The sequence below is a fragment of the Artemia franciscana genome, chromosome 14 (genome assembly GCF_032884065.1).
Source record: "Artemia franciscana chromosome 14, ASM3288406v1, whole genome shotgun sequence".
NCBI lineage: Eukaryota > Metazoa > Arthropoda > Branchiopoda > Anostraca > Artemiidae > Artemia > Artemia franciscana.
In genome coordinates, this window is record NC_088876.1 from 29,289,845 (window position 1) to 29,313,775 (window position 23,931).

At 35.8% G+C, this 23,931-nt stretch overlaps 1 protein-coding gene across 2 annotated transcripts in view; it reads left to right on the forward strand.

Annotated features, from left to right (window-relative positions):
* The window catches only part of LOC136035547 (histone acetyltransferase type B catalytic subunit-like), a 53,231-nt gene extending 30,246 nt beyond the window's left edge, over positions 1–22,985 (forward strand). For both annotated transcript variants that reach the window (XM_065717404.1, XM_065717405.1), the window contains exons 9-11: positions 3,001–3,152; positions 16,715–16,831; positions 22,720–22,985. In XM_065717404.1, the coding sequence (XP_065573476.1) occupies positions 3,001–3,152; positions 16,715–16,831; positions 22,720–22,896 (446 nt within the window). In that variant the 3' untranslated portion in view covers positions 22,897–22,985. The remainder of the gene's footprint in view (positions 1–3,000; positions 3,153–16,714; positions 16,832–22,719) is intronic.
* Positions 22,986–23,931: the final 946 nt, after the last annotated feature.

Consider the following 23,931-nt stretch of genomic DNA (forward strand, 5'->3'; position numbering starts at 1 on the left):
CAACGTTTGTTCGGCTTTGCTGAGCAAAGTGTTGCAAGACCAAAACTTTAGTTTTGTCTCCTCGCTTCGAATAAACGCTTAAGTTGTCAATCTGTAAGGATCTTAAAATAAACAAGTCCCCTACATGTCTTACCACTGAAACCAAATTGGTTTTACCATCAAATACACCGGAAACAAATAATAGGTACACCAACTAGCAAAAGCTATGAACCCCTCGTTGCCGAAGATGATTATGAGCTAAAAGCCGACTGTTGCCGATTTTTGGTTTCAGTGTGTACATTACTACTGAAGTTTTTAACCTTTTTAAACTTTCAACCTAGTACATCTCACGAGGGAATTTTTCTACCAAAAAAATGGGTGACATATACTTTGATCAGGTCATCAAAAGTTATCGACTGTCGTCGAAAAAAAAAAAAATCTGTGTCTTAGCTCAAAAGTTGACTTTTTTGCCGAAGGCCAAGTTTCTAACGTCATCACTTAGAAAGAAGCAAAGAATAAACTCTAATTTCTTTAGCGATAAGAGAACTTTTAAAGTTTAAAAGGCACATCTGATTGCCTTCTTGATTGCATCTGGGATTGCAGTTTCTCTACTGCAATCCCAAGTGCGAAAAACCGAATGATAAACTCAGCTGAAATCACCAACAGAAATGGGTAGAAACAATAGATGGTAGCACTTTCAGGCCCGTGGGAAAATGCCATTTTTTGTTTCTGTAAATTTTTCGCTCAAAGAAGATATATTGGCTATGGGGCTGGGTAACTGCCGCATATATTTAATACTTATAGATTTTAGTACATCTTCAATTTGAAACTGGTGCCTGCCTGCTAGAACGGAGCTTTCCACTCGAAAGCAGAAACATGGTTTGATTAAACGAAAGCTTGACTGCATAACTTCAGGTAACGAAGCTTTCCAAAATGCAAAGTCATATTCATCATTTCGGCTTAAGGTCCACAAAAATCCTAACCAAAGTGTTGCTCTCGTAACACGAAATAAATGATAAATGAAAGTATCAAGGATAATGAAATTGAAATTTGAGTGTTTAATTGGTTAAGTACTAACTTGCGCAACCATAAATTTTCAAAAAGTCAGGAAAAATCGTAAATTCATTTCTTTATTAATAAGACCTCTTGTACAGTTATGCAGTTTTCACAGTAACGGGAGACAAATTTTAAAGGCGTGGGGAAAAAAATACCAAAAAAACTCTAAAATCATACGGCACTAAACAACAAAGCAAATTTAAATAAAACAATAAAACATAATAATTAAAATAAATAAAACAGTAAAAAATTCAAAAACCTAAAAAAGGTTTAGCTTTCGTTTATGATGTAGTCCTATTTGGGAATCAACAGATTGTTAGGGTTCAGTTTTTATGAACGGAAAGCGTTGTCAGATTTAACTAGTTTTCTCTATCTATTTTCATGGTTCAACGTAGCAACACTGTCGAAAATGCGGTACTGTTCCAAAAAATTCGTAATTTGGAAACAGCTAAAAGAGAAAATCTTACAAAATTGCGTTTTCAGGTTTAAATAACGTAGGATGGGTCCAAGGGACAAAAAAAAATAAGGGCAAAGATAATTCAGAGGGTGACGCAGGGGTAAAAATGACATTTCAGTTGCTATAAACTCAAGGAGCAAACAGTGTGTTATTGTGGCGCCCTTAGTACTTCAAGAGCCATCTTACCATTAATGATTCCCGTTAACAATAATGATTAGCCATCTTACCATTAAGAATTTCATTAACGATTTACCCTTAACAAAATCGTGGTCTTCAGGTTGAAATGAACGGAAGGTGGGTCCAAGGGAAAAACAATGTTTTTATTCTGATGTCGTTAGTACTTCAAGAACCATCTTTCCATTAACATTTCCCATTAACAATAGCAATTAGTCTTCTTACCATTAAGAATTTCATTAACCATTTACTATTAACAAACGTGGTTTTCAGGTTGAAATAAGTGGAAGATGGGTCCAAGGGACAAAGAATGTTTTTATTCCGGCGTCCTTAGTACTTGAAGAGCCATATTTACATTAACAATTCTCATTAACAATAATGATTAGTCATCCTACCATTAAAAATTTCATTAACCATTTACTATTAACAAAATGTGGTTTTCAGGTTAAAATAAAAGGAAGATGGGTCCAAGGGACAAACAGTGTTTTTATTTTAGTGTCCTTAGTACTTTAAGAGCCATCCTATAATCAACGATTCCCATTAACAATAACGATTAGTCATCTTACCATTAAGAATTTCATTAAACGTGGTTTTCAGGTTGAAATAAACAGAAGACGGGTCCAAGGGACAAACAATGTTTTTTTTCTGGTGTCATTATTACTTCAATAGCCATCTTACCATTAACGATAACGATTAGCCATCTTACCATTAAGAATGTCATTTGTGATTGCTATTAACAAAATGTGGTTTTCAGGATAAAATAAACGAAAGATGGTTCCAAGGGACAAATATTGTTTTTATTCTATTTATTCAAGAGCCATCCTACTATTAACGATAACGATTAGCCATGTTAAAATTAACAATTTCATTTGCGACTTACCATTAACAAAATCGTGGTTTCCAGGTCTAAATAAACGGGAGATGGGTCCAAGGGACAAACTATATTTTTATTTTTGTGTCCTTAGCACTTTTTAGTCATCTTACCATTAACGATTCAACGTTGCTCATATTGAGTAGAAATATCACTGGCGTGACTCTGTAAGCTCGGCCAGAGGCGACTCAGCTCCAAATGGGTACCTGGAGAAGGGAAAGATGAACTGGAAGGGTGGAACGGCCCCCAACCCTCCATTGCACTTAATTGCTGAAGGGCCATGAAACGGAGATCAGCTCCACGGGTAGGGACTGTATATTCCAGTGCCGTTTTTTTTTTTAAGATGGTAATTTTCATTTTTGTGCCCCCTCGTAAAATGGGGGGAGCTTATCCCTCTCTCTCTGTCTGAAGCATGTTTTCAAAAACATCGGCTTAAATTATTCCCTGCTATTTTTGTTTTTAGTGGAAGATCCGTCTGAAGATTTCGTTCGTCTTCGAGACTTTGTTGACTGCTCTCATTGTATGAAACTGGAACCATTCTCTGAAGAAAATCTCAAGAAAGGATTTTCGGAAAGTATGGCCACCGAAGCCCGTCTTAAATTTAAAATTAACAAGGTAAGTGCATTTACGTCAAGACGGTAGGAGGGATTACCCTTGTCCAATTCAACAGTAAGTCTGTTGAGCAAAGGTTTCACTGTTTCATGCAAAACGGGAAAAACATAAAATTTTGCTTTTTGTTTAGGTAAATTAACTAAAAAAAAATTAGCTGTTGTATTTTTAGCCCAAGATCTTAATTTGAGAAAATCCATGAGCAGGGCATCAGTTTCGTGGTTCATTATCTCTTCTTTTCACTGATTTTTCTGATTCTTTCGCTTTTTTTAAGCTGTTGTTTTGAGTGTACTAGAAATTATTTATCTGCGATTTGTTGACTTTATAAGTTAGAGAGAAAAATACAGAGTAAGGCAAACTGATATGAAAGGAAAGTTTAACGCTTGATTATCTTTAGCTTTAGCGTTAAAGTTGAAGTTTCTGTCTTCAGAGAAAAATAAGAAGAATAAGGCAGACTGGTATGAAAGGAAAAATATGTACTTTAACATCTTTAGAGAGATTAATTAAAAACTTTTTCCTTAAAATAAATTTTTCAAAGAAAAGTAAAGAACTCCATTAAAACAAAAATGACCAAAATAAAATTAAATAATCTACCAAGCGTAAAACTACCACAAATCAGCATTAATAAATAAATGAAACCCAAAACGAACAGAAATTACAATAAATAACCGAGTCAAACTCGAAACGAACAGAAATTAACATGAGTAGGGCTGATAACCTCTATGCTTTCGCAAGCCAACATAATTTGCACTGTACTGAAAAAAAAATACAAATGAATGTGCATTGTTAGTTTAATTTACATATACTGATTTTTATTCCTTAAAATGTTAAGAATATTTTATTTATTAAAGTTATAAAAATGTAAATATAAAAAAAAATTTCCCTGAAAAGACTTTGTCAATATAAAACGAACAGAAATTCATTTTAAAACTTTTTCAACAGAATTTGTTTTCGAAGAAAAAGGACTCTATTAAACCAAAAATGAGCAAAAATAAAATCAAATAATCTACCAAGCGTAAAAGTACCACAAATTAGCCATATTTAACAAAATAGCAAAAATTAGCAAAAATTTATGAAAACCGTCATTTTATTCAAAATAATCTAAAGATCATATAACAAGGCTTTTGGGGTTGATATAAACCGCCAGGGCCTGGGGGAGAGAGTTGTAAGTTTTGCCGCAGTTTCTATGGAAGGAAGGGTTGTTAAACTTTAGAAGAGGCTCATTTGGTTAAAAAATGGAAGTTCTAGTATCCCCAGGGCGCCAGCGCCCTGGGGATAGGGTTGTAAGTTGTGCCATGAGGGTATATAAAGTTTTTATGGAATGGGTGGCCGTATAAACTTCAGATGGGGCTTACTTGAAATTGGATGTTATAGTACTCTTTAAGAGTCAAAGTGATTTGAGAGCGACCAGACCCCCCCCCCCCTCCACGCTCATCATTTCCCTTAATGTCTCGAATCAAAATTTGGAGAAAAGAATTTTTTTCATCATAGTTGAAGGGTCCAGAAATTATGTCTGTGAGGAAGACAACTCCCCTCCCCCTACAGCGCTCCGGACAAGGGTTGTAAGTTGTCCTCTGGGGGCATATAAGGTTCTTATAGAAAGGGTGGTCTTATATACTTTGAAGGGGATTCATTGGATTAGTAATCATAATTTCTATTGCCCTTTTTAAGAGTCATAAGTGATCAGAGCTTAGCTACCCTCCCCCCAGACACACACGTCGTGTTTTCCCATGGTGCATCCAATAGATATTTTGAGACAGTCTTTTTATTCAAAATCATATTGCAAGATCATATAACAAGGTTTTTGTGGTTTATACAAACCACCAGAGCCTGAGAGCAAAGATCGTAAGTTATGCCCCTGGGGCAACAAGTTTTTATGGAAGGGATGGTTGTATAAACTTTAGAGGTGGTTCATTTGGTTGAAATTTGAAGTTTAGTTCCTTGTTAAGAGTCAATAGTGATGAAGGTCAGTTACCCCTCCCCAAACTGCCCTTCTTTTCACCAAATATATCTGATTGAAATTGTGCCATGGCAATTTTGTTTAAATTAGTCCAAAGAACATATAACAATGCCTCCAGGGTTGGCACAACCCCCCAGAGCCGTGGGGCAAGGGCTTTAAGTCATGCCCTGGGGACATATAAGGGTTTTATGGAATGGGTTGTCGTATTAAATTCAGATGAGTCTCATTTTATTTTATATTTGGAGTCCCCTTTTAAGATTTAAAGTAATTTCTTAAACCTCATTGGCTCGCAGTAACATAAAGAAAGAAAACAACAAAAAATAGGGTTTTTAAAGGCCAAATGAAAATACTGAAGAAAACACAGAATGCGAATATTTCGAGAGAACAGCAGCCTCTCTTCTTCAGCGTGGACGAAATAATATGATCGAGAAAAAAGCCAAAACGCAAAAACAAACGCGGAAAGTATAAGAAAACCAATGAAAAATACCGACAAAAAAAATTGTGCAAATCGCGGATATTGGCGAATAACCCACTTTATTGTTGTTAGATATATGTCTTTTAATTTTGGTCTTTTATTGAATTTTATTTAATTTTTCGGTGGTTTTTTCATTGGTTTTGTTGTATTTTCCACGTTTGTTTTTGGTTTTTGCTTTTTCCTTGATCCTGTTGTTTTGTTCGCGCTGAAGAAGAGAGGCGGATGTTCTTCCGAAATATTCGTTTTCCGTGTTTTCTTCAATGTTTTCATTTAGCCTTTAAAAACTCCGTTTTTGATCGTTTTCTTTCTTTATGTCAAAGTAATTCGAGAATTATCCCCCCCCCCATGCCCATCATTTTCCCAAACAAACATTCAAACAAAGTTTTGAGACATTAATTTTTTCAGCTTCGATGAAAGGTTCAGTAATTATGTGTTTGGGGATGCCCCCCCCCCCCTAGAGGCCTCACGGCAAGGGCTGCAACATAACAACATATAGTATATGTTATTGAGAAAAGGTATGCATTGTTGACTACCACTTTCCCAAAATACGAAGGACATTAAGATGAGTCTTTCTGGGAATGTTGAGGGGAATTTTGAACTAAATCATAACATTTTTTGTATATGGGTTGTCAAAAGGGTGTAACTCAGGAATGACTGAGTGTATTAATTTGGAATTTTCAGAAAATGATAAGGGAGATGATCAATTGACCAAAAAGGCAATATTTGCATGCTACTACTACTACAACTACAGCTGCTTCTACTGCTACCACAAGTACTATTACTGCTACCACTACTATCACTAAAACTATGAATTCTGTAGCGATTACTACTAAGGCTGAGGATATTGAAAAAAAATATCTGAAGAAACGTTGAGGGGAAAGTTAAACTAAGTCAAAGCATACTATATGTATACAGATTGCTGATACGGGCGTATCAGCAATATTTTTGGAACGGCTTATCACATTAAGAGGAAACTTCAGGGGCATCATGATCAGGGTGTTCAGGTGGTCAAAAGGCAAATTGTACGTGCTATTAATACTGCTGCTACTACTGTTACTATTAATTATTATACACTATTGCTGCTACTGCTGTTTCTACTACTACCACTACTACTGTGATAATAACACACTTAAGGCTACACGAATGATGGTGAAAATTTGACAGAATTTTCACCTTCATTCGAATTTGAACTAAATCAAAACGCCATATGAGCATGCAGATTGTCAAATGGGCCTATCTCAAGACTTAATTTGGGTATTAGGTTAAAACTTTTGGAGAATGCTTAAAGGGTAAGATCACTTGACAAAAAGGTAATATATGTATGTGACTGCTAACACTAGTACCATTGCTACTTTCCCTCATGCTACTACTCCTACTAAACTACTCCAACTACTAATGCAATTGCACCAATTGATAAGGCTTAGAGTATTAAGGTGAAAAGGGTGTCATCAGCAATATTTTTGGAATGACTTAACATGTCACGATGAAACTTCTGGGGCATCACGAAAGAAGTGTACAACTGATCAAAGGGCGACATGCACCTTCTACAACCGCTAATAATACTGATGCTACTACTACTAAACATACAACACTAACACTGAAACTACTTTTACTACCACTGAAATTACTGTGGTAACAGTACTATTGAGGCTAAGTCTATGAAGGTAAAATTTGAGAGAATATTGATGGCAAATTTGAGTTAACAAACGACAATATGTGTATTTAGATTGCCCAAATAGCGTACCTTAAGACTTGATTTGTGTGTTAAGTTGGAACTCTCAAAGGATACTCAGAGGGGAAGATCAATTGACCCGAAAGGTAATATCTGCACAATACTACTAATTCTGCTGCTACTGCAACATTTACTAGTTTTACTACTACTATTATTATTGCTCCAATTGCTACTTCTATCATAACTACTTGTAAGGTTAAGAGCATTAAGATGAAAATTTCAAGAATTATACGAATATACTGGTTATCAAAAGAGCAAATCGACAATATCATATCAATGGCTAATTGTGATGTTGAGTAGTTATAATACTGCTGTGACTACTATTACAACTATACCTAAGGGTATGAAGGTGAAGTTTTCAGCGAATATTTCTGAAAATTGCAGATGACAACCTGCCATCCATATGGAGGTTGTCAAAATGGCAAATTAGCAATATCTTAGGAACAGTTTCGTGTGTGAAATTAAAACTTACAACGCTTGTTATTGGGAATGTTGAACTAACCAAAATGCAATATTTGCGTCATAATGCTACTTCTTCTACTCCTAAAACTACTTCTGCTACTATTATTATTGCTACTACTACTACTACTGCTTCTAAAGCTAAGACTACTAATATTAACTCTACTTCTAATTGCTACTACTATAACTACTGCTGCTATTACTACTACTACTAATAAACCTAAGAGTATTAAGGCGAAAATTTGGGCAACATTGTAACTCTGAAATAAATCAAAACACACTATACACTGCTAGTACTACTACTACTACTAATAAACCTGAGGGTATTAAGGCGAAAATTTGGGCAACATTGTAACTCTGAAATAAATCAAAATACACTATACACGTTAGTACTACTAGTACTAATAAACCTAAGGGTATTAAGGCGAAAATTTGGGCAACATTGTAATTCTGAAATAAATCAAAACTACTACTACTAATAAACCTAAGGGTATTAAGGCGAAAATTTGGGCAACATTGTAACTCTGAAATAAATCAAAACACACTATACACTACTAGTACTACTACTACTAATAAACCTGAGGGTATTAAGGCGAAAATTTGGGCATCATTGCAACTCTGAAATAAATCAAAACACACTATGCCCTCATAGGTTCTCAAGAGGACACATCAGCAATGCTTCAGGACCGATTGATCGTATTAAGTTAACAATTTCATGTTGAAAAAAAGTGCTGTGTGCATACTACTACTAATGCTACTACAACTATTGCTACTGCACAAGCTAAGGGTATTAAGGTGAAGCTTACAAGGACTATTTTGGTGGATGTTGAGCTAAATCAAAACGAACTATGATCATGTAGATTGTCAATAGGATGACAAAGCAATACCACAATAACGGCTTAAACAATCAAGTCAGGGGTAAACCTTTCAGGGTAAGTTGTGACCGATTTTGAACTAGCCAAAAGACACTATGTGTATACTTTTGATATTAATTCTACGGTTACCGTAACTAATGACACAAAGCATTAAGTTGAAACATTTAAGGGGGAGTTTCAATTAAACGAAAAAACTATGCGTAAGCAAGTATTAAAAGGGGATAATTAAATGGTATTAATTAGTATTGAAAGTATAAGTAATATCATAGGCAGCGCTGCTCTATCATAGCAAGCAATATCATTGATGTTTTAAACTAGCTAATTTGATTAGAAATTCAAAGTTCTAGTACCCTTATTAAGAGTCAAAAGTGATAGGAGGGCAATCAGCCCTCCTCCTTAGCTCATAATTTTCCAAACACTTGCAATCAAAATTTAAGATAGCCATTTTGTTCAGCACAGCTAAACGGTCTTGTAACTGTATCTTCAGGACCATTGCGTAGGTCAACCCCCTACAGTTATGCAATTTGCCCTTTATGTTTAAAAACTAAATGTTGCCTTAAGATTAAATTAAAATGCACTGTGTGTATGCTGATTGCCAACAAGGCAGCTCAGCAGTATTCTAAGAACGACTGAGGGTGTTTTGCTTCAAACTTTCGAAGCTACTTCTATTATTACTTCTGCCCTTAATATTTAACTAAATCAAAAGAGTAAATGTATCCAAGTTGTCAAAGAGCATATATAGATTTTTTTGGCGAATGACATCAACTTTTATTTTTCAGGTCAACTATGAGAGGTATAAAACTAAACTAAATACTACTATTTGTGTCGAGATTTTGCAAAGGGTACATGTTGTTAAACATTCTTGAAAATTTTTTCCCAGCATACAAATAGAAGGGCAACTATGTGAACAAAACAGGCTAGACAAAATTAGGTGAAGCTTATGAACGATTTAAGAAACCACAGGAACAATCTTAAAAATCTCAAAATTCCATTGGAGTAAAAGCCTATAACCCATATCTACTTGTAACCCAGAATTTTTCCGGGTGAACTTCTATGAAACTTCAAAATTTGGTGAAGTTGATGTTAAATCTAAGAAATCATAGGAGCACTCTCTTTCTCTCTTATGTCCTCTTTTTTCAATCTTATTTCCTCTTTTGATCAGAGAACATCAATAGACGATAATGTCAAAGTAGAGGCAAGAATATATTTTGTACTCTTATGTTTGTACTTTATAGAAAATATTTTATGTATATTATAGGCTGCACTGTGCATCCGATTATGCTTATTAGGTCGTTTGATTGAGATTGTTTCTTTCATTTCTATAACAGGAAAAAACTAGTTTCAATGAGGGAATTTAATTTCTTTGAGACTCAACTGATCGATAAGGCAAACAATCGCTCACCTGAAAAGAGATGATAGGGTAAGAGAGTGATTATCAGTCCCATCTGTATCAATGTTTGTGCATCAAGGTGTGATAGCTTAGTTGGCCTATGTTCTTAATTCTTCGTATGCTGCAGTTTAAGCATTAGGTAAAACGATTTGAGGATAATGAGCAATGAATTCATGCTTCTCTTTTCTGCTCATAATATTATTATAATAATAATAATAATAATAATAATAATATAATAATAATAATAATAATATAATATAATAATATTTATTTGTAACCTACATACATCAAAAACATAAATAGTGGAGTAAAGACTTGAAGAAAAACGGAAAAAAAAAGTGATACAAAAAAAAAAACGAGAGTCAACAGTAGACATTAATCAAACAAACGGATCAGACCGTGGTGAGGCGACAAACGCCGATACGCCGTTTCTGAGAGCTTTTTGTGTAGATCAGTCAGCTTCTCAGTAATATTCGGAAGATGGAACTTTTTGATTATCTTTCGATTCCTATACCACAGTGGAAGATAGAGAAGAAATTTACAGAAACGGAAATAAGAGGATCGAATATCGCTAATATCTTTTTTCTTAAATATAGGGTAAAGCCCAGAAAGGTAAAGAACAGAATGATTGGAAAAAGTAGAATAAAGCTTACCAAGGGCAATACGATTGTATTTCCCTCGATTGGCAACAATTTTAGAGTAACCAATCTGGATTTTCACTCTAGCATCCCAGACAGCACGCTCCCGAAGAGTTTTAAGATTTTTTGTAAGTGTAATACCCAACCACCGGATCGAATCTACATGAGGGATAGAAAAATTTTGAAAAATTAGAGGCCTAGGAGAAGAGGGAACATTGAAAGAAAGATACTCACATTTATCAACAGTAAGCGAAAGACCGATTTTAGTAAAAGAAGAAGAAACTTTATGAACCATTTGCGATAGACTGAGTTTAGACCGGCTAATTAGAAGAATGTCATCAGCATAAGCAAGGTAAGAAATATCGCTCAAACCAACAAAACACATAGAAGAAATATTCTCAAGAATACCAGAGATACAAAATTTGAAAATACTAGGAGATAACACTCCACCCTGCCGTACGCCCCGACGAACAAGAACATTAGAAAATGAAAGGGCACCATTAGTTTTAATTCGAAGATAAGAATTACTATACCAAAACTTTAGAAGAAAAATAACTGAAAGGTTAATACCGTGGCTATAAAGAGAGTAAAGAGCCTGACTATGTACAACACTATCGAAAGCCTTAGAAAGATCAAGAGCACAAATATGAAGACCATACCCTTTAGCCGAAGCATCTTTAAGAAGGAAAGCAAGAGCACGGTGAGCGTGCTGGCACCCGATGCCAGACCGAAAACCAAGCTGATTCTCCCCGAAATTAGCATTCATACTTATGAAAGGAAGTAGGATGTATTCAAGGATTTTACTAAAATTACAAGCAACCGTAATAGGCCTGTAAGAAGAACAATCCAAAGGAGTCTTACCTCGTTTAAGTACAGAAGTGACAGTTCCACACAAAAAGCTGTCAGGAACGAGGGAACAACAAAGGCACATTTGAAAAACAACTGTAAATGGAAAAACAAAGACGGGCAATTTATTTTTAGATGACAAGCACTGATACCGTCAATATCAAGAGAACTTGATTTCAATTTCTTAACAGATACAATTACAGCGTCAACTGAAACGGGAATAACTTGTGCCTGAGTCAGGGAAGGCGGGAGAACCGAATCAAGCAGTTTCGAATAAAGCGCGTGCACTGCATAATTCACTTTGGAAAATATAACTGAATAGTGGTCAGACCATGCGGAAGGCGTAATGGGGCAATTAGGATTTGCCGATTTATTTAATTTAGCTGAATTAATCACTTTGTCCCATTCTTTCTTATTGGTAGGACAGTCTAACCCTTTATAACGGCTCGATCGCAGACATTTCTTAAACTCACGCTTAGTTTTTTGTTTTATTTCAAACACATTCCCAGCTAATGGTCGACCGTTAGCAACCCATATACGCAGCCACAATTTGGCTTTATTTTTCACACTTTTCAGCTCAGGGTCACACGACCAGATTGGTTTCCTTGTACTTTTCCTCACTCGCTCCTGAGGGACAGCAACCTCCTCAGCGCGTTTTAAACACCACACGATTTGGTTGTAATAATGATTCAGATCGTAATTACTTTTAGTAGGACTAACACTCAGCTGGAGTAGATGAAAAGGTACACGTAAAGAACCAAGGAGAATGGCCAGGGTTGAAATATATAATGGCATATTAACATTTTTCCAATTACTCCGCACAACCCATTTAGAGGCAGGAGCACAAGCCTGGTCAGTACTATCTTTTCTAATCGAAAAGCATAGCGATAAAGGAAGGTGATCAATATCTTGCTCATCTTCGTGGACATGCACTGTTGAAGATGTAATGAACGGGGAACAAATCACGTGATCAATATCCGATAAGCTGCCGGAATTATGCACATACGAGAAAGGTAGATCCTTCGCAATTATTCTGTAATCAGGGAGACAATCAAGTAGGTTCACAGTACGAGCAGAATCACGTTTTACATCAGTGTTCATATCTCCAATAATAATAAATTCGTACCCATTTTTGCTTATATTTTGAAGGAGAGTTTTCAAACTGGAGCATGCTTTGGAGAATTTATTAAGCGATGTCATATTCTTCCCATCGTGAGGCAGGTAAGTGTTTATCAATACGGTTTTACCAAGTCTTATAGCCAATAAATGTTCATCAGAGAAATAGCATGACGGAGACAGAAAGCTGAGCTTTTGTTTTATAATACATGCTAAACCCCCTGAAGGCCTTCCAAAAGTAGATTTAGTATTTGTTGTGAAAACAAAGTGGGCGGAACTGCGGCGCAGGAAATTAACACTCGTTGCGGTCAAAAGATGTTCCTGAAAGCATACAATGTCAAACTTACTGTACAGTTCATCAATGGTCAGGTCCTTGTTTTTCGTCTCATTAATATTGAAGGACACGAGTGATACTGATTCAGACATTAGTTTGTTTTCGGTAACTTGCGACTGACAATTGCTTTCAATTTAGGGCAAGTGAGGCTAAACGAAACATGATCACCTCCACAGTTTGCGCACTTAGGTGACAAATTGCAAGGCGAGTCTCTATCTGAATCATGAGGACCGGCACATCGCGCACATTTTGGTGTAACACTGGGACAAGACGACTGGAGATGGTCAGGGGATCGGCAATTGTTACGGCACCGTGGAATCGCTTTGAACTCATAAACACTTAGGATTTCGTATCCTACTTTGAGACCATATCTAAAAGCTTCGACTCTTGATGTTGCATCGGAGAATTCAAGTTTTACTGCAAGCGATTTCCCTAGCCGAGAGGCACCAGAAACACCAGGGCACGATATCAGGTGGGACAGTTCAAAATCAGGCGGGATTCCCTTCAGGAGTCCGTAAAACTTCTTGGTTAGAACTTTCGCACAAGAGCCAGTAAACGCACCAGTCACCGATAAGCGGAAATCTTCAGCAACTGACTTATCTATATTGATAAACAGTTTGTCACGAACGGGACGAATGCTAGTGATTGATTCGTGTCCATCAATCTGATCTATCAGATCTTTTCGTTTTATTGGGTCCGAAAGGGTAGATGGAAGGTTCGACACAACAATAGTAGCATGCGAGTCGGGAATTGCAGGTTTCGGCAGTTGCGGGTAATTCAGTTCGTAAGCATCCAGCTTGGTGGCAACAACCTTGAGTATTTGTTCCACACGATTCACCTTTGTTGACAGCCTAGAATACGCGACTGCGGGCAAAACCGGGACCTCGGTTGGAGACTTGATCACATAAATCGGAGTCGATACCTCCTCAGAGTCCAGTTTCTTAATAAAATCAAGAATATCTTTCACATTATTCGCAGAAGCTTTCGCACCGATGCGCCGGGGGCAATTATCATTAGGCGCAACCTTCGCCCAAAATTCGCTTTTCGCATCAGCAATAACACCGCATTCAAAAAAGTCTATTGCGTGCTGAATAATAGCAGCGTCTTCAATACCTTTTTCCCAGTTATTTTGCAAAAAGTTCATTACCGGGCAATGCACATACTCGCTGTTATCCATTATGTTATATATATGGCTATCCCCTGAATTCTGGCATTGTGTAAATATTCCTTGGAATGAACTGAACAAATTGAAAGCTATACTTTTCACAGGTCTTGCCAATATAGATACAATTTTGTGCCACTATAATCCGTATTATTGCCAAACTGGCATACAGCTCTTTGATTTTATATGAAAATGTCTTATTTTAATAATGCCGAAAATTCAATTTATGCAGCGGACAAAAACTTCAGTTAATCCAAGTTATTCAGTGACGTCAGATATTCCACTAGGTTATAGATACTGAATGAATATTTTTAATAATTTATAATACGTAAAAATGTTCTTACTATTTCGTAACTACTGAATCAATTCAGTGTCTAATTAAATCAGAATAAAAGTCCTTTACCAATAACTGGTTTGAAACTGAGATAAATCCTTTTTAAGAGAATAGATAGATCTTCACTATTCAACGACTGAATCAAGACTGTCACGACTCAATGTCACAAAATGTAAATAATGCCCTGACTCAAAAACATTTTGTTTTTTTCTTGGCTTGCTATTCCTCACAAAAGAACTGGTCTAGTTTTGAAAAGGCGACGTTATTTATCTCCCCTGAAAATGCATTTCCAAACCTGTCTAAATTTGTCGCTCAGCTTTGAACTGATTTCCGGCCTTTTTCGAGCAGGTAGGCTAAAATATTTTTAGGAACTGACTTTTCCTGAACTGAAACTTAAAAATCCTGCTCCAATTAATAGAAAAAATAAAATTCTCACTTCCCGATGATGCCAGTTTCATCAAAACTGAATATCTCTTTATCAGACCCAAATTGAGATATCTGGGAAATTTGGTGTCGGCATTTAGTTTTTTTTTTCGTTTATTTAAATTTATTATCTAATTTTTTTGAAGTTATATCAAGGCCACCAACATAATTCTATAGTAGCAATTCTTGCTCCTTTTATCTATAAATTTCCTTTGATCTTTTCCTTTTATCTTTTTATCATTTCCTTTTATCCTTTTTGTGAGGATAAAAAGTACTCGTTTTGCTTATTCTTGTTAGCTAACAGTTTTAGTTGGACGGCGGAAAAACCCCTTTAGTTTACCCAAACTATTAATTAACGTTGTTTTAACCTTTAGGGCTATTTTTATTTTCCAGAATGTTGTATTCTTATTTCCATATCTTCTTCTATTTCTCCTATGTCTTCCGTTACTTATTTCTGTTTCCTTATTTCTCCTATCTCTTCCATCACTTATTTCTTTTTCCTTATTTCTTTTGTCATTCTTTTTCTATTTCTTATTTCTTCTCTTTATATTTCTTCCAATCCTAATTTCTGTTTCATGTTTCCAAACATAGGGAATAATGGTTAACTTGCAAAATAATTCTAAAAATAGTAGCAGTTTCTCTATCTATATTGTAAGCATAAATTACTCATTCTATTTATTCTTGTTAGCTAACAGTTTTTAGTTGAACGACGGAAAAGCCCCTTTAGTTTACCTAAACTACTAATTAACCTGGTTTTAACCTGAAGGGTTATTTTTATTTTCCAGAATGTTGTATTCTTATTTCCATTTCTTCTTCTATTTCTCATTTCTCGTATTTCTTCCATTTCTTATTTCTGTTTCCTTATTTCTTCTATCATTCTTCTTCTATTTCATATTTCTTTTCTTTATATTTTTTTCCAATCCGAATTTCTATTTTGTTTCCAAAAATAGGGAATAATGGTTGACTTGCAAAAATATGTCGCAAAAACAAAGCAATTGAGATAAGTATAGTTTCCAACAAGGAATTGTGGAACAGCAATTTCTCTTTTTCACTTTGTATTACTTTTTCATCAAAGTCTTACCCACCTTGCTTACATAATGCTGAAACTACCCTCTAAACCCTCAAGTACATATTCAGAAACTTGTTTTGTGAATATGACCGAGCTGTATCAATCAAATAATCAACTTTCGTTGGTATGAATTCAGCTCTGTTTAGTCAACAACTAATTAAATGAGTTAAGAAGCTGGCATTAATTACTCAGCTAAATCGAATTTGAAACTGTACAGAGGTCAAATATGGCTCTGAAGCGCGGGTGCTCCGAAAGGCGGATGAAAATTTACTAGATCTTCTCCAGAGAAATTTCCTACGTATTGTTCTGGGTTCCCTGACTGACTGACCGTATTTCAAACAGTAGGCTGTACGAAAAATGCAGTTCAATCCCGCTTTCTAGGGCTGTAATGAAAGAAAGGTTGAGATAGCTAGGCCACGTTCTGCGGATGACAGTTGCCGAAGATTCCTTTTCGGTCAACCTTCTAGGGCTAAACGAAAAGCAGGTCGTCCTCGTCAGGGGTGGGAAGGTATCATAAATAAAGATTTAAAGGAAATGGGAACTCCCTGGGAGAGTGTAAAGAGGGCGGCTTTTAATAGATTGGGCTGGAGGAGGAGCGCGCGTAGCTGTGTTGGCCTCAGGCAGCTCAGTGCTGCGGTGAGTTATTGTTATTATTAGTAGTAGTAGTATCTTTATTTGTTTATTCATGGTTAACATTTACTACTAATTAATTTGATTCTATAGTAGAGTTAATTCTGAAATACGTTTCCCTATAGAAACAAGCAAGACGTGTCTATGAAATTCTTCGATTGAGAGCAACAAACGTTCATGACGAAGATGAGTACAAAAAATTCAGAATCGCTGTCAAATCCAGACTAAATATCCCTTTTCAGGTAAGAAAAAATGTAATGTTACACCTTAATGACAAATTCAATGTGTCCTTAGTGTGGAATATATCTCCAATATCGTCCTATTTTGTCATCCATCTAGCGCCACACGAAAAGTAGGGTGTTTTCGAACAAATTGAGAAGAGATCAAAAGGAAGGATTGAAGGGAAATTGGAACCTCATGAGAGGGGTCAATAGAGTGAAGCTTTCAACAGTGGGGAGGAAGAGTGTGTACAGCTGTATCGGCCTCTGGCCGCTTGATGCTGCAGTGAATTGCTATTATTAGTAGTAATTAAGCCCATATTTTTGGTTGAATTGACCCCTGATAAGAACAGACACTAAAGGATTACTACGAAAAAGTCCCTCCATTTTATCACCAACTCGCTTTATAATTGGTAAGTGTCCGTAATGCGTAGTCAATCATGTGAGGCTATACAAAAGTCGGCTGTAGTCCATATTTCTCCGGACTATTTCTGCGATTTGAGTTGTTCTGATAATCATAATGCTGGAGGACCAAGCTGAAACTTTCGAGAGAAGTCTTTTTGGGAGGAGTAAGGAGAGATTATAATGTTGTGTTTGAGGAAAGAGGAGAATACGCTTTATCCGGTTCTTACAAAAGCTTACGCAAAGCAGTTTTTTTTCTTTTACGCCCTTCTGTCGACATGTTCTTTCGCTTGTTGAACAAGAGCTAAGAGCTCATATGGCACTTGTGACGAGGCGAGAAGAGCTAAGAGCCAAGAGATCATATGGTATGAGCTCTAACAAACTTCTATGAATCAATAGATTGATTTAAAAAGGAAAATAAGAGGCTTAATGCCGGTCAAGATTTAAAATAAGAGCTCTGAGTCACAAAGTCCTTCTAAATATCAATATTCATTAAGATCCGATCACCCACTCGTAAGTTATAAATACCTAATTTTTTCTAATTTTTCCTCTCCCTTTTGCCCCCCAGATGGTCGAATCTGGGAAAACGACTTTATCAAGTCAAATTGTGCAGCTCCCTGACACGCCTACAAATTTTCATCGCCCTAGCACGTCCAGAAGCACCGAACTCGCCAAATCACTGAACCCCTCCCCCCAACTCCCCCAAAGAGAGCGAATCCAGTACGATTCTGTCAATCACGTATCAAGGACATTTGTTTATTCTATCCACCAAGCTTCATCCCGATTCCTCCACTCCAAGTGTTTTTCCAAGATTTCCCCCTCCAACTCCCCCCAGTGTCAAAAGATCTGGTCGGGATTTGAAATAAGAGCTCTGAGACATGTATTCCTTCTAAAAATCAAATTTCATCACGATCCGATCATCTATTCGTAAGATATAAATGCCCCAATTTTAATGTCTTTCAAGAATTCCGGTTTCCCCCTCCATCTCCCCCGAATGTCACAGGATCTGGTCGGAATTTCAAATTAGAACTTTAAAGTACAAGATCCTTCTAAATATCAAATTTCATTAAGATCTGGTCACCGTTTCGTAAGTTACAAATACCTCAATTTTCAAAATCACCCCCCCCCCCCAATTCCACCAAAGAGAGCAGATCCGTTCCAGTTATGTCAGTCACGTATCTTAGACAGGTTTCTATTCTTCCCATCCAGTTTTATCCTGATCTCACCGCTTTAAGTATTTTCTAAGATTTCCGGTCCCCCCAACTGTCCCCCCCCCCAATTACGCTTGATCCGGTTGAGATTTAAAATAAGATATCTGAGTTATGAGGTCCTTCTAAATATGAAGTTTCATGAAGATCCGATCACTCCTTCGTAAGTTAAAAATACGTAATTTTTTCTTATTTTTCAGAATTACCCCCCCCCCCCCGTAATTGATCGGATCCGCTCCAATTATGTAAATCACGTTTGCAAGACTTCAGCTTATTTTTCCAACCAAGTTTCATCCCAATCACTCCAATCTAAGCGTTTTCCATCATTTTAGGTTTCCCCACCCCCAAACTTCCCCCAATTTCACCAGATCCGGTCAGGATTTAAAATAAGAGCCTTGAGACATGATATTCTTCTAAATATCAAATTTCATAGAGATTCAATCAAGCGTTCGTAAGTTAAAAATACCTCATTTTTTCTAATTTTTCAGAATTAACCCCCCCCCCCAACTACCCCAAAGAGAGCGGATCTGTTCTGGTTATGTCAATCATGTATCTAGGACTCGTGTTTTTTTTCCACCATGTTTCATCCCGATCCCTCCACTCTAAGTTTTTTCCAAGTTTTAGGTTTCCCCCTCCCAACTCCCCCCCAATGTCACCAGATCCGGTCGGGTTTAAAATAAGAGCTCTGAGCCACGATATCCTTCTAAATATCAAATATCATTGATATCCGATCACCCGTCCGTAAGTTGAAAATACCTCATTTTTTTTTAATTTTTCAGAAATACCCCCCCCCCCCCCAACTACCCCAAAGAGAGTGGATCCGTTCCGTTTATGTCAATCATCTATCTAGGAATTGTGTTTATTTTTCCCACCATGTTTCATCCCGATTCCTCCACTCTAAGTGTTTTCCAAGTTTTAGGTTTCCCCCTCCTAACTCCCCGCCCCCCGTCACCAGATCTGGTCGGGATTTAAAATAAGAGCTCTAAGACACGATATCCTTCTAAACATCAAATTTCATTGAGATCCGATCACCCGTTCGTAAGTTGAAAATACCTCATTTTTTTCTAATTTTTAAGAATTACTCCCCCCCCCAACTACCCCAAAGAGAGCGAATCAGTTCCAATTATGTCAATCATGTATCTGGGACCTGCGCTTATTTTTTCCATCAAGTTTCATCCCGATCTCTCCGCTCTAAGTGTTTTCCAAGATTTTAGGCTTCCCCCACCTCCAACTCCCCCCAATGTCATCAGATCCGGTCGGGATTTAAAATAAGAGCTCTGAGACACAATATCATTCCAAACATCAAATTTCATTAAGATCCAATCACCCACTCAAAAGTTAAAAATACTTCATTTTTTCAATTTCTTCCGAATTAACCGGCCCCCACTCCCTCCCCCCAGATGGTCAAATCGGGAAAACGACTATTTCTAATTTAATCTGGTTTGGTCCCTGATATGCTTACCAAATTTCATCGTCCTAGCTTACCTGGAAGTGCCTAAAGTAGGCCTAGCAAAGCCGGGACTTTAGGTTTTCCCCCTCCAACTCCCCCCAGTTTCATCAGATCCGGTCGGGATTTAAAATAAGAGCTCTGAGAGACAATATCATTCCAAACATCAACTTTCATTAAGATCCAATCACCCGCTCATAAGTTAAAAATACTTCATTTTTCTATTTTTTTGCGAATTAACCGGCCCCACTCCCCCCCCCCCCAGATGGTCAAATCGGGAAAACGACTATTTCTAATTTAATATGGTTCGGTCCCTGATACGCTTGCCAAATTTCATCGTCCTAGCTTACCTGGAAGTGCCTAAAGTAGCAAAACCGGGACCGACAGACAGACAGACAGACAGACCGACAGAATTGGCGATTGCTTTATGTCACTTGGTTAATACCAAGTGCCATAGAAATATATAGGCTTTGCTGCAAATATTGACAAGATATTGTTGCAAATAATAAATCATATTTGTGAAATATTTGTGTGTTTTGGATAAAGAGACCAATTATAAATTCTCTGGGCCATAGGATCATATTTACATAGTTGCGTGTATCATTTTTTACGCATACTGATAAGAATTTTTAAAACAAAAGTTGTTTGGAGAATTTATTTCCCTAAAACACGTTGTAATTTGGCTGATTAGTTTGATATTAACATTGCTATGATCTACCAGACAGTAGTTGGCAACTCTGATTGTAGAGCTTATTTTAAATAAGCACTAACTAATGTCTAGGCCACGTTATAGTCACACTTGTCAATAAAATCAAAATTACGCTCGACTACATCGTCAATTATGTACGCTGTTCGTAATTTCTCGAGTTGAATGTTGTTCAACTTTCAAGCATAAAATTCTTAAGTGACCAATCAGAGTGGAGATTTAAGGCAAAATTTTTAAAATAGAAAATACTGAAACTTAGAACAGCAGTTCTTCTTACGAGACTCTGACAAAAGTTAAGATGACTTGGTATTAGTAAAGAATAGTTGGACACAAACTAATGCTGGTGTAAACTCTTTAAACTAATTTTTTGTAATTTGAATTTTCCCCTTCTTTCTGGAAAAAGTGTGGCGCTAAAATCAAGAAAACTGGAATGGTATTCCTAAAATTTAGCTTTTTTTTAATCGACACATAGTTATTATGTAACTATGATTTGGCTTAGGCATGTCATTTCTTGTGGAGCTGCTAATTTTTAAATTTAATTTTGTGTAGCAAGTGCACCCTAGACTAGTCTAGCACTGCTAGTGGACGGGTTCGGATTAGCCCCTATATTCTGTTACCATCATAAGCAATTTAAAAATATTTGTCTAGCACTGCTAATGGATAGGTTCGGATTAGTCCCTGTATTCTGTTACTATAATAACCAATTTGAAAATATTTGCAGTAGAATTTTATAGCTTACAGTAGTTGGTCAGAGGATAATTTTTCTCTTGATAAATATCTTTTTTCTCGTGTTTTAGATTCAAAATGTGTCTGTGGTCATGCGAATTAGTTTTAAAATAATTAATCATAATTAATCATTATACAATTAATGATGATGATGAAGGAAATTAACTGCCAGCGGTGAGGCTGCATTGAAACACATTTAAATATGCAATTTAATGAAACTTTTATCACAACTAATTGCAAATAAAAAAAATATACAAGGCATTTTAGACAAGACATTTACAGAATTTGTGATTAATTAAAATTAACTAAAGTTAAAATATAAAGTTCATTTAAACTAATTAAAAAGCTCAAAACTACTACATTCTTATGCTTTCTATATTTATGCTTATATTGAATAGTTCTTCCTTTTTCTATTTGTTTATACGAAATAAAAATTCGCTTTAACATCCTCTTTTATTTATTTATTTTTATTTATTTATTTATTAATACGAATAGCAGTAAGCATCAATGCTTGTCGCAAAAACACAAAAACACAAAATCATAATACTAATCTAAAGTAAATTGGCAACGACAAACTAAACAGCAAAAACTTCTAAATAACACGAAACTACACAACAAAAGCGTCTAAATAAAAAGGCGTATTTACTAATGCACTCTTAAAAATTCGAACACTCTCTGCCTCGACAACCTCCAAAGGCAAAAAAAGGAAAATTAAGTTTAAGCTTAATTTTCCGTGCATGACTCTTTTCTATTCAATGTTTGTGGCTCGTCTCACACTAGGCATTTTCATACAGTGACACCATCTATTATGTTCCATGTGTCAAAACTTGGGGAAAAGTTTTTTGATGCGTCAAATACAGTATCGGAGCTGGATTTCAGTGCATGGAGGTAACCCACCGTCAATTAATTTTAAAATCTTATAATTAATGATGATGGTGTGGAGAAATATGTGCCACTGGGGGTGCTTTATTAGAATTTTGTCATTTAACCTAATTAAAAAGGATAAAACTACTGCCTCCATGTACCTTCTACCTGCTGGGAATAAATAGTGCTCTTTTCTTTTCCTCAATAAAAATTGACTTTTGACATTTTTTTCTAAAATTTAATTATCAAGCATTAATGCAACTTTGTCCTTTTACAAATTTTGAAATCTGCAGAAATTATTTTATTTTTTATTTATATATATAGTTGATCTATTATACTTTGTAATTTCCACAGAATTAGGTGCCTTTCTTCTTCTTTTTGTCCAAAGCCTCAAAAAAAAAGTCAATTTTAGGTCCAAACTTTCAGTAAGGGGTCTTCCAGATAAATTTAAGAACTGAAGATGGTAAGTACTTTCGCCGCTTAAGTTGTCGCCTTTCGATTTGATTTTTTTTTTCTTTGAGAATAATACCAAATGTAATGCTTCGTTCTTTATCCACAGAAAGTAGAACAGCAAATAAAAAAATTGGAAGGAAAAAGTGTTAGCGAAGAAGAAATCAAAGCAATAGTAGACTACAAGTCAAAAGAAGAGAGATTAGAAATGCTGGACAAAGAATACAAACAACTAGAAGAGGAATATAATCATGTCATCTCACGCTTAGAAAAAATTGTGGATTAAACCGGGATTCTGATTTGAAAGGGGGGAGGGGGTGGAGAAGAAATGCATCTTTATTATTTTGATTTTCAATAAACTATTCATTTAAGTGAGTTTCATTTTAGTTAATTACTGCATAACAGAAAACTAACAGAAAAATCACTTCAACGAAGTTCAACCAGGACTGATAGATAAAATGAGGTGAGCCGATGACATTCATTCAGACGAAACAAAAATGATTAAATAATTCTTATTAGATTATTATTTAATAATAATAATAGTATTTAATAATTAAATAATTCTTATTATATTATTATTTAATAATAATAATAGTATTTAATAATTAAATACGTGCTTTCAATGCTAGGCTTGCCCTTTTGGCAGCTAACCTAAGAGACCTTTTTGTAGAAGGTTCACCGCTATTGTCTATTGGTTTTGTAATATATTTTGTTGAATCTTTTTTAGTTATATTTGTGTATAGAGCATTTAGTGAGTACTCCCCTAAATCTATTTAAGAAATATGATTTATTTTGAGTCTAATTTCAATTGATTCCCTAAGAAGCTGTTAGTCATTTCTAATGAGAGAGGATTTTTCAAAAAGTATTGTGTGGCTGGGGTTATCAAAATAGCTACTTAAAGCAGAATCTAAGGAGCTATTAGGGCTATTAGAAATTAAGGCTTTGTCTATGTAATCTTTATGCTGTTGTAGGCGTTTTTTGAAATTCTGATGCGTTCTACCAACATAGTAATTGCCGCAGTCACATGGTATTTGATAAACTCCTTTTTGGCGAATCATTGGAGTTTTATTTTTACCAGAGTTTAAGAAATTCGTGATTTTGAAATTATTAGTGAATGCTCCATACATTTTATTTTTTGTGCAAATATTTTTTAAATTTGTTGTGATTTTTTATTATATTTGAAGGCTTATCGGCAGCCTCACATGGTAAAAGAACTTTGGTTTTACGGGAGTTTCTTTTTAGTCTACGGCTAATTGTATTATAAATAAAAAGAATGGGATACCCGTTTCCAAAAAATGTATCTTTGTTAAAATTTATTTCT